The sequence below is a fragment of the Papilio machaon genome, chromosome 19 (genome assembly GCF_912999745.1).
Source record: "Papilio machaon chromosome 19, ilPapMach1.1, whole genome shotgun sequence".
NCBI classification, from domain to species: domain Eukaryota; kingdom Metazoa; phylum Arthropoda; class Insecta; order Lepidoptera; family Papilionidae; genus Papilio; species Papilio machaon.
In genome coordinates, this window is record NC_060004.1 from 5,581,132 (window position 1) to 5,595,049 (window position 13,918).

At 33.8% G+C, this 13,918-nt stretch overlaps 2 protein-coding genes across 2 annotated transcripts in view; one reads left to right on the forward strand and one right to left on the reverse strand.

Annotated features, from left to right (window-relative positions):
• Window positions 1–40: 40 nt before the first annotated feature.
• On the forward strand, window positions 41–6,698 carry LOC106715207 (putative ATP-dependent RNA helicase TDRD12). The gene is made up of 3 exons (XM_045682489.1): window positions 41–396; window positions 1,027–1,781; window positions 1,862–6,698. Exons 1-3 carry the CDS (start codon window positions 116–118, stop codon window positions 6,316–6,318), a joined length of 5,493 nt encoding a protein of 1,830 aa, XP_045538445.1. The 5' UTR covers window positions 41–115; the 3' UTR covers window positions 6,319–6,698.
• Window positions 6,699–10,083: 3,385 nt separating this feature from the next.
• The window catches only part of LOC106715270 (WD repeat-containing protein 7), a 62,774-nt gene continuing 58,939 nt past the window's right edge, over window positions 10,084–13,918 (reverse strand). Inside the window, exons 29-35 of the mRNA XM_045682573.1 lie at window positions 13,568–13,627; window positions 12,998–13,183; window positions 12,423–12,549; window positions 11,678–11,855; window positions 10,967–11,093; window positions 10,467–10,637; window positions 10,084–10,315 (exon numbers count right to left, since the gene is read on the reverse strand). Coding sequence (XP_045538529.1) covers window positions 10,143–10,315; window positions 10,467–10,637; window positions 10,967–11,093; window positions 11,678–11,855; window positions 12,423–12,549; window positions 12,998–13,183; window positions 13,568–13,627 — 1,022 coding nt within the window. The 3' untranslated portion in view covers window positions 10,084–10,142. The remainder of the gene's footprint in view (window positions 10,316–10,466; window positions 10,638–10,966; window positions 11,094–11,677; window positions 11,856–12,422; window positions 12,550–12,997; window positions 13,184–13,567; window positions 13,628–13,918) is intronic.

Consider the following 13,918-nt stretch of genomic DNA (forward strand, 5'->3'; position numbering starts at 1 on the left):
CAAAGCCAAAGCCATGATGATAGTTTGACAGTACAGTTGGTGTCAATGTCAGTTCTAAGTTAAAAAAATGTTTTAACGGAATTGAAAATCTAAAATAAAGTAATTTTTTAAAACAATGCCGCCTGATTCGTATCTTGTAGAGGTACTTCATTATTTAAATCCACATTTGATATGGATCGAAGTAATAGATCCGTCTGTTGCGCGAGGAGACAAATTTGTTTTCGAGCAAATCGGTATTTACGGAGTTCTGCCTGTGGAACTTACATTAGATGTAGAGGAAGAAGACCTCAAGACGCGAGTGTCGGATGAATGGTTACCGGCGGCGTCAGTCACAATAAAAAAGGCACTGGCTGAAGCAAAAGAAGTGAAGTTCTGTCCCACATACATTGACCGAAGGTTTGTATGTCAGTACAATAAATCTTTTAATAACGACCTCAGACTTTTAACATTATTGTATTGCATCCATATAGTTTTTTCAACTAGACTATAATATCTAGTTTATTTAGCTGTTTACTTAATGTTTGATCTCTAGTAAAAGTAAACCGAAGGTGGTGCTAATAAGCCTTAGTTTTGATTTGATATGAATTAAATAGGCTCTAAAAATTTTATTCCTACTATTAATAATGTAATTTCGTGTCTAAACCCACCAAAATAGAACATCAATATATATGGGTTGTTGTAGATGCAAAGACTGAAGAAAGTATGGATGGCATATGTGAAAGAGGATATGCACAAGAATGAAATTTAAAGATGCCTCCGTAGGGACAAGGGATGTTGATTTTATCAGCCTTTTTTGGTATTAGGTGAAGATTGCAGATAATATTGATTATTTTATTACACAAAATATTCTTTTGTTTCCAATATATTACTCATATGAAAATATGGTGCGATTGCAAAAAATCCATTGCACAGTGCAAAAGGTTTTATTTCATTATGAAACCTTTTGCTCAAACTATATTACAATGTAAGCTATTAATACATAGGCAAATGTTATTTATAAATCTTAGATTTAATTATGTGTTTCAGATCTTCAATTTTTGATGACAACATTCATAAGTATGGTGAGTTATTGGTAAAAAAACGTGATAAAAAATGGAAGCCATTGTCAAAGATTTTAATAAAAGCAGGCATTGCAATCTACGACATGTGCCTTTTTCACCAACAATTAGGTTTGGGCAAATTAAACACAAGGCTCAAAAGCTCAGAATCTGAAGCAGTGATACAAGACATTGAAAATTATTATTTAAAGAAAAATGTATCCAAGAAAAATTGGAAAAAGTCAGTGGAAGAACAAACGGTAGTGAGCCATGCCACACTGGAATTAGAATCCGCATTAACTACAATGAATTTACAAAAGCACAATGATGTAATGCAACAATTGCTACAAAATAAACTAAATGACTTTGAACTGTGCAAAGATATAGATGAAGAGCCATTGGGAAAGGGTTTCAAAGGTAAACAACAAAATGTTACCAGAGAAACAAAGACTAAAGAAGCATTAAATTCAAATCTTGAAAACAATCTTAAAGCGACAACATTGAAGAAAAAACTTGAATTGATGACAAAGAAGAGTAATAGCCAAAAAATGGACAATGGATTTAAAAATAATCCAAAACAAATATTGGAAAATACGAAAAAGTTCTTAGAACTGAACGCTACTAAAAATCTTGAAAGAAAATTAAATCAAGAAATATCATGTAAAAATAATAAAGATCTGGTAACTGAAACAAAAAGTTATTATAATGGTCTAACATTTATCAAAGGAAACCAAAATATTACAGGTAACTCTTTAAACTACTCATATTAATGCAAAAAATCGAAAATTTTATTAGAATTTACTTTAATGACTATTTTTTTACAGGATTAAAACTACCGAAACCAATCCCAAAAGAATATCCTGCAAATGAAAAAAGAGTATGTTATGGACCACCTGGTATTTTACCAACAAAATTATCAGTGAAAGTATTGGTTGAAAATGTTGAACCACCACTTGATTCATCCACTTGTGTTGATAATCAAGAGAAAACTGTAGAGAAGGAGGATATTTTTGCTAACATAGATTCAGGTTTAAATGTAGAAATAACTAATAAAAACTCTCTGATGAGTATTAAACAAAATGTTGAAATAAATCAAAAATATACCGATCCTGCAAGATTCAATAGGAGAGAAAGTACTTCAAGTAAAGGCAATGACAACCTTAATTTAACAGATAGGACTGATTCAGAAATTACAGTCAAATCTTCAAGTAAAGTTTTACAAAAAAAGTTAATGTTATATGAAAGGAAAAAAACAAATTTTCTAGACAGTTCTTTTACTTCATGTTCAGAAACATCAAATAAAGATTCATCTTCTTTGGAAGATGTTAAGGTTAGAAAAAAAGAAAATAAAAAAGAAATTCGAGATTCAGATGATGAAGAAGTTATTAGAAAAATTAATGAAGAGTACTCTATTCCTAATGTATGTAAAGAACTTAAATGCCAAAATACAAACGCAGATAATAACATATCTATGAAAAATTCTGTAAACCCTTTCAAAAATATTGACCCGACAATATCTATATTTGTAGAAAAACTTGTAACTCCCGTATTAATGGTGCATACGAAAATGAACAAACGAATAGAACCTGTTTTCAATCTTCGAGATGTAAACTTCAATGCAAATATACAAATGGCTTTAAAAACTATGTCCATAGAAAGTCCTATGATGTTGCAAACAATATCTTGGTTTTGTATACTACGTGGTTACAGTACATTTATGATAAGTCCTGTAGGAAGTGGAAAAACAATGGGTTATTTGCCAGCTGTATGTCGTTTGGTATCTGATATAGACTCAGATGATACAGAAAGTGTAGGTCCTAAAAGTATTATAATATGTGCAACTGCTAGATCTGTAGGTAAAGTCGAAAAGATGTCGAAAATGTTCTTAAACGTCAACAATAAAGTGATCACATGTTTTGCAGGTGTTGATGATGCACTGATAACTACTTCTTTGTTGAATGGCTGTGACCTACTAATTTGTACACCATCGTATTTAGTACGGTTACTTCAGATTACTGACTTTGGGGTTGATTTACGTCGTCTTGCGACAGTTGTGCTCGATGATTGTGAAAGATTAGGAGAAGTTTACATCAATGAACTGAAATACATCATGTTGAGAATTAAAGAAACTCTTAAGAATCGGGCCAATAAAGAGCTAAGAGTACAATATATCGTAGCGTCACGCATTTGGTGTGATTTTATGGAACCAATAGTGAAGAAAGCTCCATACTCAATTGTCTGTATCGGTGCATTCCAGGAGTGCGTGCTATATTCAAAGGCGGGAATGTCCGTTAGTTTTGTTTATGATAATACTAAAATGCAAGCTGTTCATGATTTTCTTACCCAAATCGACGTTACTAAAAGAATTGTAATTGTTTGTGATACAGATGATGAAATATTTTTATTAAAAAATGCCCTGAGGAAATATAAAAATCCAGTTTTCACTTGTGACAGTAGCATGACCATTCAAGATCTGTACAATTTGAGAATCACATGGGATGAATACGAGGAACCATTGTTGGGCCCAATTCTATTATGTTGCAATGACACTCTGGCTCATATGAACGTTACTGACGCCTACTATTTACTCATTTATTCTCTTCCACCATTGTTCTCTACGTTCTGTAGATGGTTTTCAGTTTTAAATGACAAATACCCATCTATATTTAAATCTGACAACGATATTGTGAAAATTAAAATATTAATTGAAGAAAAAAATGTAGAACAGTTGCCAAAAATGCTTAATTTTATTAGACGATGCACTGATAATACATTTCCACAACACCTTAATGTAATATGCAAAAATATTATGGTTGAAAAAGATAAAGCCAAAGCCTCAAAATTAGTACCACTTTGCAATAATTTACTCGGTCTTGGCTATTGTCCTGATTATTGGAACTGTCACTTTAGACACAGTTTTGTGGAAGATGTTGATAACATGAAAGAATGGATGCCACTAACTGGCCAGGTTACATTTAAAATCTTGCATTATCACTCCGCGGTATGTTATTCAGCGAGATTACTTTCTAACACAGTGAAGGACTCAACCAAAAAGTATCCACAAACATACAGTACGCTTTCATTAAAAATGGGAATGTATTATAGTAAGGAATCTAACAAGAAACCACATGGTATACCAAAAATTGGTGACATCTGTGCGGTTTCTCTGAAACAAAACTTTTTTGCGAGGTGCCAAGTCATAAAGATTTTGAGCACTTATCAAAGAGGTAATCCTAATTCTGTACTAATCAAACTCTTAGATGAAGAGAAGATTGAAACTACAAGGGACATTTACTTGTATTATATACCTGAAGAACTGAAAAAAATAGAAACGCATGTTGTTCAAGTGAGACTGGCAAATATACAACCTAAAGATAAAGACGTGACGTATTCTGATCTTGCTAGAGATCAACTTAAAAGGATAACTGACAAAGATGAAGAGCTTTACATGCGAGGAGAAGTAGCCATGTCTATTGGAAATTGCGTTTTTGTAGATACATTAGAAGCTTGTCAGGACTTGGCGTCTATAAACCAAACTGTCGTGAAACATGATTTTAAATCTGACCTTCTAGAAAAACATGCCGTACCAAATATGGAACACTTGGACAAAATTAAAAAGCTTTGTGACGACAAATTTGAAGTTAAAGTTAAAACGCAAACTCGCAAATCTTTGGAGTCAAAAAAAACGAAAACGATTGGCTCTTGGGCACATTTAGATAAAGACAACATGTCATTGGTCTTTTTCGGATGCGCTTTAAGTCCAAGTAAATTCTTCGTGCGTCTTCAAAAGTTTGAGTCGTGTTTAAATATGTTACTGAAAGAAATACAGAAATTTGTCGCCGAAAATCCTAAACCATTGAGTCATGTCGAGGAGGGTGATATTGTGTTAGCTATGTTCCCAGACGACGAAACATTTGAAAGAGCTCGAATCGACAGTATCATTGACAACAATAAAGTAAAATGTTTCTTCGTTGACCAAGGTGATTGGAGAGAGGTGTCTACTAAAAAAATGATAGCTATGAAAGAAGAATTCATATCCAAGTTGCCATTCCAAGCAATCGAATGTAGACTATTAGGCGTTACACCCGCCGGAGAGGAATGGACAGATTTCGCAACAAATTGGTTCTCCAATATATGTTTTGACGTCGACACTGATAATATGAAATCTTTATATGTAAAATGTTTTACAAAGGAGAAGGCTGAATTTACTGGTGGCAATAAATATGGTATTGTGATGATCGATACTAACAGTGACGACGATATTGTTATAAATCAAGTATTGATTGATGTTAATTTGGCTAAAGAGAATAAAAGTGAAATGAAATATTTGGACAAATGTGAAACGATCAATGTGAGTAAAAATTCTTCAAAAAGTGATCAACTGTCTGATTCAGAAGTAGAAGAAGTTGAGGATAATGAAAGTTTTCCAATGTGTAAGACGGGCAATGTAAAGGCAAACAATATGTCCACGTTAGACACTATTTTCAAACAACCAATAAGATCTGTACCTTTAGTAGGGTCCGATGATTCAGATGATTCAGATCGATGGCATATCAACATGGCTGAAGATTTCTTTAAACTTTTCAAACCTAATACAAATGATTCTAAAATAAAAGATGTTAAAAACCTTTCTGCAATTATGAATGGGACAGAAAAGGATGTGAACAATTCCGATGATAAGCCTGAAAATAGTTTACCAAAATTATCCCAAATCCAAAATAATACCAAAGAATTAGATTCCGATGATTACACGTCACCCGAATCATCTGATGTCTTAAATACACCAGATAAACGTGTCATAAAATCTCTGTTAGTTACAGATAATATGCGAAAACCAAAAGTAATTTGGCGTCAAAATAAAAAGTTTGTATTTATTAAAGTAAATCTTATCGGCCTACAGATGTATGACGTTAAAATTGAAGGTCGGGCAATAAGTTTTGCAGCAAATCTGAATGACGTAGATTACGCATTCGATATCGAACTGTACGGGGCTATAGACGTTGTGAAGTCACAACATTGGAACAAAGGACAATATATCCTTATGAAATTACATAAGATTTTAAACAAAAACTGGTTGACTTTGACCAAAGATGGAGAAATAAGGAAATGGATTGTGTATGACGTGGAGTCTATTGATGTTTCGTCTGATGAAGATATTATTGAAGAACATAGTAAAAAAGCAATGTTGAGCGCAATTCAGAATATTTATAATAAACAGGAAACAGAAAGTGAAGACGATGATTTTGACGATGATCTAAATTATGGATATACAAAAAAATAATTGAGATACTAGGATTTTTAATTAAACATATACTTATGTGTAAGTGACACATAATATATACAAGTTAAAAAAGGAATAACCAATAGAAATGCATGTTTTTAACTTCAATTTAGTTGAAGTAAGGATCAACTGCGACAAGCTTAACTGGGCCGGTAAGACGCGATGATGTCACGGTTGGTTCTGACAGAAAATATGTACATCCTAAATAGCCATAGAAAAATTACAAATAAACATTCGGGAAGGATATTGTGACGCTTTTTTGACATTGACAGAGGACGCTAGCGAGCTGTCTTAATTTAGTTTTACTTATGTCGGCAGGGTCACTTAATTTTTTCGGTCTATAATTTGCAGTATGGATGTCAAAATTTCATGAAAACACGAATTTTTTGCTATGTATATTTGTGACCTATGTTTATACACAAACAGTCGGTTTCCACTGTAAAAACACTTGTACGAAAACCCTAAAAGTCATCCCACTCGTTCTTTTTCGAAGAAATATGCTTTATACATGTATTTCAGCGGTGAAAACGTATGCATATACCGCAAATGTGGGTATATTAAGTAAAGGCTAACAGTTTTATGAGCGATTTGTCAGTATTTTACTCTTCAATTTAATTTTTCTTATACATTCGTAAGTTATTTTTAAAGTCTGTCATTAAAGCGCGCCTGTTATAAGTATAGGAAATTATTTTATTTCTATTGAATTAATTTTTTAAAGAATAACTACGACTATTGAAAAGCAGTAGACTGATCCTAAGCCTAAATATTTTCAACACAGACAAACTGCGAATTCTATGTTAAAACTTTTAAACTTCAAAATATTTTTTGTAAAACATTACCTCACATAACTATATCCATGTTAAAAAAATATTACAAAGTAAGTAAATGAAGTAGCGATGTTAAGCAAATATGAATGGAATTTGACGATCCTTAATATAATTTAGCCGTACAATTGAAATGAGATTCAACTTATAAAGTGTCAATAATAAAGCTGTTTTGATTAAAAGTGAATTATCTGTGAATGACTATCTATTTAGTATTTTATATTATTGCAAAAGACAAATTTTGAACATTGTTATAAATATAAATAAAGATTTACTGTATTTAAAAGTGTCATTCGCTAAACTGTTCGATCATGAAGTGATGTGATTCAATAAATGTCTTATTGTTTTTTTTTATAAGAGAAGGGGGCAAACGAGCAGCGGGAACACCAAGGTGTTCACCGACGCCCATGGACATTGCAATACCAGAGGAATCGCAGATGCGTTGCCGGCCTTTGAGATGGTGATACGCTCGCTTCTTGAAGGACCCTAAGTCGTAGCGTATTGTTTTATATTATTTCTAACAGAGCCATTATAATGTAGAGCAAGGATTCCCAAAAGGGATATTGAACTTAAAGCATTGCTAATTCTCACTCTGTCTTCTTCTATTGACCTAATTCAGAATGAATAATAATAATTGATCTTAAAAGTAGGTAATTTGGCCATGGGGGTCTGTGGTAATGGTTCATTTTGGAAAAGGGGGTCACTTGTCCAAAATAGTTTGGGGATCCCTGATTTAGAGCCTGACAGAAAAAAATAACTTAGAACTTTGTGCATTCTTGTATTAAAATATATTTTGTTTTTATTTATCTAAGCGTTAGAATTACTCACTATGATTGTTCAAAGTAAATTACGGTAATAAGAAAGCATTTAAATGACATATTTCTTAATATATTAAAAAAAAATGAACGTGTATGTACGGACGTAATGAATGTATATATAGATAGACTGAAACAGAGGTGGGGATTAACAAAGTTAACATTTTGCATAACGTATTAACTTTTAAGTTAACATCAAAAAGTGTTAACGTTTTTGTTAACTTCCGTTAAACTCAACTTCCGTTAATTTAGTCCGTTAATCGTTACATTAGTTGACTTTTTAATTAACGATTAACTAAATTAACTTTTCCATTAACTGTGCCCACCTGTGGACTGAAAGTTGTGCCAAATGGAAAATCGTAATCTCTGGCTACCACTCTGGGTTACTGGCGTGCAGATGTTTGGATGGTCGCGTGGTTGTGATCATCTGAAAGGGGTCCAATGGAAGAATACGCTCTTTTCTTGAAGGACCTTGGTTTTATAAGTTCGAAGTTTTTTTTAGTTTTTTAGCCGACTTCAAAAAGAAGGAGGTTATCATTTTATTATTTACCATTCACGTGTTAAAACAAAAACATGTAAACTCATCGAATTTGTGATATTTGATTAAAACTATGTTCAGTAACATTTTATTTTATTTCTTCCCATACTACTATAATATTGCTATCTCATTTTTTTCCACAAAGAATTAGAGAGACGGTTATTGTTTCTGTAGTTAGTGAAAACTTACGTTAATTGTTAGACTATCTTCTACTAAAATTGTATTCCAGTTTAGATATAAGCGTATTTAAATGGTGTAAATTAATTCAATGTTACTATTGAACATATAAATAATACGTAAAATATATTTGATTTCATTATTTACCCTTTCTCATTTATATATTTTAATATCTCGTGTTGTAAGAGAAAAAAAAGGAAAATAAAAAACAGTTATTGAACAATCATTTATTTTGATTAACATAACAATTACAATAAATATGAAGTTAGTTTTTTTTTATTTAAATAATATAACAATTTATGTATCACGTATTCACATAATATGTAAATATATTTTGATAATAACATAATTCAATTAAATAAAACACTTTTATTCAAAAAATTATTGTTAGTTTTGACAAAGATTATATTTTAAAAACTAAAATGGAAAGTTCAAAGCAGAATTAAACTTATAAAATAAACATTTAGTAAACAGTTATTTTATTGATAAATTAGAAACAGTTAATTTTCAATTAATAATGCGTAAATAAAATCAACATTAAAAAAAATCTAATATAATCATATATCATTTTAAAGAGATTAAATTAAATATAAAAAATAATACTGCTCCATACTGTACAATAATGTTGTTTTAAATTTCATTTTTTTTCCAATAGTGTTATTAGAGGAATGGTAGAAGAAAAGATTTTAAGACTAAAGCACATTAAAATAGCAAATTTAAAAGTTAAAGCATTCAAAATTAAATACGATATATTTCGTTCCTAATTATTATACAATAGTTTAAGTCTAATAATAAAACTAAAAAGAAATCAGCTCTGAACCGATTCAAAAATTCAGCAAACATTGACTTGAATCATTGAGTTGCGACTCAACAGGTAAATTTGCAACTCAACATGTTAATCGTGAGCTGATCTACAGGTCATCAATTTTACTTGAGATAATGGTTCAAAGTTTTAACAACCTTTTCCAATAGATGTTATTATTTTCAATGACATTTTTGTTAGTAAGGAATTAATCAAATTTTAACAGTGATTACAGATATTATACTATAATAATGGTAACATATTAAACATTTTATAATAATCGATTAAATTGAATAAATCGATATTGACATTTGACAATTTTATTCAGTGATTATGAAAAATCGATATTTTTCTTTTATGATTGTAACATCCCTAGTGTTTAAAAAGAAAAACATATCAGTGACATAACATAGTAACATTATTCGATATCCATTATTATAACAATAAATACGTTAACTAAATTTGAAAACAGTTAAGTAATTATTGTGCTTAACTTCAAAACATAAATAATAATATTGGCCACCATTACAAGATTACGTTGAACATTTTACTCTAATTCAACTTTTTAAAATGCGAGATGCCAAATTAAAAACGAAAGGGATGGGTTATATATGTTAGTGGAGTAGTATATTGGATGTGAGAGAGTGTGGGGGGGATGAGGGGGTAGTTTATACATTAAACCGTGTCTCGGATCCGTCTGCCAGCATGAGTGTGACAGTGCGGGAGTTGGTCCAAACGAGACGCGCGAGACGGGCGGGATTGAGACGAGCCACGTCAGCCATCGGCGCAGTGCTGTAACACTTCACGCAGCGAGTCTGAGCCGCGCCCAGACCGAACATACCTACAATATACATAGTAAGTTATAGCTGCCATTTCAGTTGGCACGTCGACAACAAGAGTATACTAGAGTGGGACGTGCCAAATCAAATGCGAGATCATTCAAGACTGTAGACTAAGGGCAATTTTATTGTCCAACTATAGAGTATACTGACCGGCGGTAGTCTGCCAGAAGGAGAGGCGGTTGTCTGCTGTGGCGTAGGAGACGAGGTAACGACCATCGGGGCTGAAAGCGCAGGCAGTTACTGGCCCCCCGTGCGCCGCCAGCGACTGGCAGCGCCCAGCACGCAGCTCGTACAGTGCCAGCTGCCCCGTGTGACTGCCCACTGCATACATACCTCAAATAAGCCACTAGTATACGTCATTTCAAATATCTTGGTGGCTCAAGGACATCCTTATACACCGTTATACCTAACAGTGTGTTCTGTGCAGCGACTATGACGTTTTGAGCCAAGATATACGATATCTTTTATACAACAGCAAAGACTATACCATTGCAGAATATCGCAAGAATAAGAGTTCTTTTGTACAGAATTGAGAAGCTAGATTAAGTGTAACTTTATGACAGTAAGAATAACAATGAGACAAAATTTGTTATAACTGTTGGCTAGGCAAGTTAGGCATAGTTTTGAAAATATAATATTGTTGCAAGGACCTGCGATCCTGCGCGTAGCGGGACAGTGAGAGACCTGGTTGTAGCGACAAATGGCGGGGAACACCTCATTCAGACCCTTACTCTTCAGATGCGACTGATCCACGCAGTGCAGAATTATATCCATCACCTATTTAACACCAACAAATAATAAGATAAAATACTCCAAAACATAAGAAAATTAAAAAGGCGATATTCTCAAACCGAAACGACTTTTAAACTTTAAAAAGATAACGTATTCCTTCTTTTAATACTAAAATTACTTGATATTGATTACAAACCGTTTGCTCTTTTGTTCCCAATAGTATATTATTATCTATATCTGAGATAAAGAGATAACAATAAAATACATTTAAAATCCCAAAAGGCGATGGTAGGCGATGGTAATAAAGTCCCGAAGGATTATGGCAGACGAAAAATATGTGAACTAACAATGTCATCGTGACAGCGACACATTTTGACCAATCAGGGAGCGGCAGCTGCATAGGATAATGTTGCCATTATCATAATTTCTAAATTCCATAAAAATATCACGCATATTGTTTTACCACGTTGGTTAATTTACTAATGTTTTTGGATGCAACAATTTAATGGTAACATGGACGACTTTCGGAAGAAGATAGTAAATTTTTGTTCACTGGTAACCCTCACAACTTGTAGGCTGTCAATGTTAAAAAATAAGATTATTCTGGAATTATACTAGTTAATGTTTACCTCAACAAGTAATTCAGCGACTTCAGCGTGCATCCTGTCGATGAGCAGCTCGATGCCGCGCAGTACCTCAGCCCGGCCTCGCTGCAGGGCGAGTGCTGCAGGCGGGGGCGGAGCACCCGCAGCCGCCGCCGCACACCGCGCCACCTCACGCGCCATCGTCGTTATGAATGCAGCCGGTCTGCACACAGGACACCATCACATAAACTAGTGGATTAACTGACAATAATCTTTATAAAAGGATAAGTCATCATCATCATCAGCTCACTATACGTCCCCACTGAGGGGCTCGAAGCCTACCCCAAGTTAGAGGTGACTAGGTCATAGTCTACCACAGTCAAGTGCGTGTTGACTTCACACATATCATTGAATTTCTTCTCAGATATGTGCAGCATCACGATGTTTTCCTTCATCGTAAGAACGTCGGATAAATGTACATATGTAAATCGAAAATCGAAAAACACATTGGTACATGGCGGGATTCGAACCCAGGACCTGCAGATTGCAATTCAAGTGCTTAACCCCTGAGCCACAGACCCTCTTTGTAAGTCAAAGGTCAAAGGATAAGTTGTTACTTGAAAATCTGACAAAATTCTGTCCATTAATAGTTTCTATTATCACTATTGCTACAAACTACAACCGTCAGCGCCAAAATGGCGACAATCAGATAGACACGAAATACCATAGTTTATAGCCTAATCATGTATTTCAATCAGTTGTTAGAAATGATAGCTTTTGCTAAATAGACCTGGAGGTGGCGATGAGAGTGAGGGCATGTCGTGCTGTGCGACAGCTGTCAGCCTGCGGGGTCAGCGGCAGACCGTATGTCATTGAAGGTACCAATTTGTCAGCATCCGAGCACATCTCCAGTAGACCTAAACACAGATTACATCTCACAACGTAAAAACGATCTTTAACTTTGTAAACTTTTCCAAAAAGAGTAGCTATTTATAACGCTTTTCTGTTATGAAATAGTCTATACAATATTTTGAATTTTTTTTGTTGGCTATGTACTTCTTATGTACAGTTATGGAAACTGGCGGTGTTCCAAATTAAAAGCTACAATCTTGAACGTTTCGTACGCATTTTGAACGCATCTTTTTAATGTGTCCAAAAAAAGATCGGTAGCTGGTACACGATTACTTGCTCTTTACTATTATCCCGTTGTTTGCGCAACTCTCTTCATTGTAATTTTTCTGTAAGTGGTACACCGCGGATTTCCGTGACAGTACAACGATGTAGAAACAAACATGTCTGACGTTCTTAGGTAACATAAAATATGACTTTCCTAAGTACACGTAAAATGAGATATAATAGGATCACCTAGCAGCACATGGCTGACATCAAGATAGGGCTCCCATACGGCGAAGCCCCGCCCGAGCAGGTCTACGGCGGCGCGGCGCAGCGGCGTGTGCGCAGGGAGCTTGGCGCTGCCCGGAGCCAGCAGTAAGTGTGTCAAAGCCAACGCAGTTAAACGGGCCAAGTTGTTGGATGCACTCAGAGTGAACCCTAAACACCACAAAAACAGTAATAAAGGACACATCTGATGGGAAACGTCATTAAATGATAGATTTTATTTCAGCTTCTCTCTAACATTTGAAAATCCTAATAATTAAAAAAATACTAAACAATTTAACAAAAATACACAAAAAATCTATCTATCTACCAATCTCATAGTTAAATTATTAAGTAATCCTTATTTCAAGAAATTTACACTAAACTTCTATTTAAGGGTTCACAAAACTACTCAGAAAACTTGCAAAAAATAAAAAACACCGAAGCAAAATTGGCACAACTATAAAAGTGCTTCATTTCCGCATTCACCGTGTCGTCTACTGGCGGTCTACTGGTGGTCTACTGGTGCAATCAATGAATACATCAAGATCGTCTCACCTTCGACAATGGAACTCTTTCTACTATCACCATCCTTCCTCCGCTTGCTGCCCGCAGCACCTAAAATATTGTAACGCACCCCAATTGTAGCAAATTATAATAATTAGCAAAATAATGAAGCAAAAATAAAATAAGCAAAAATGTATCGTGAAATGTACGAAATGTAAAAATTACATATGTATAGAAAAGAAACATATACTTTGTAAAGAAAGTACACTGAACATATACACAGTAGATGAATTATATGGCGGAATTAAAAAAAAAAATTTTTTTTCACACAAAAGTTAGAATTTTTTTTTTCCAAAAAATGAGACTTGCATATTCTTTATACGCTTGACTTACATTTTTCTT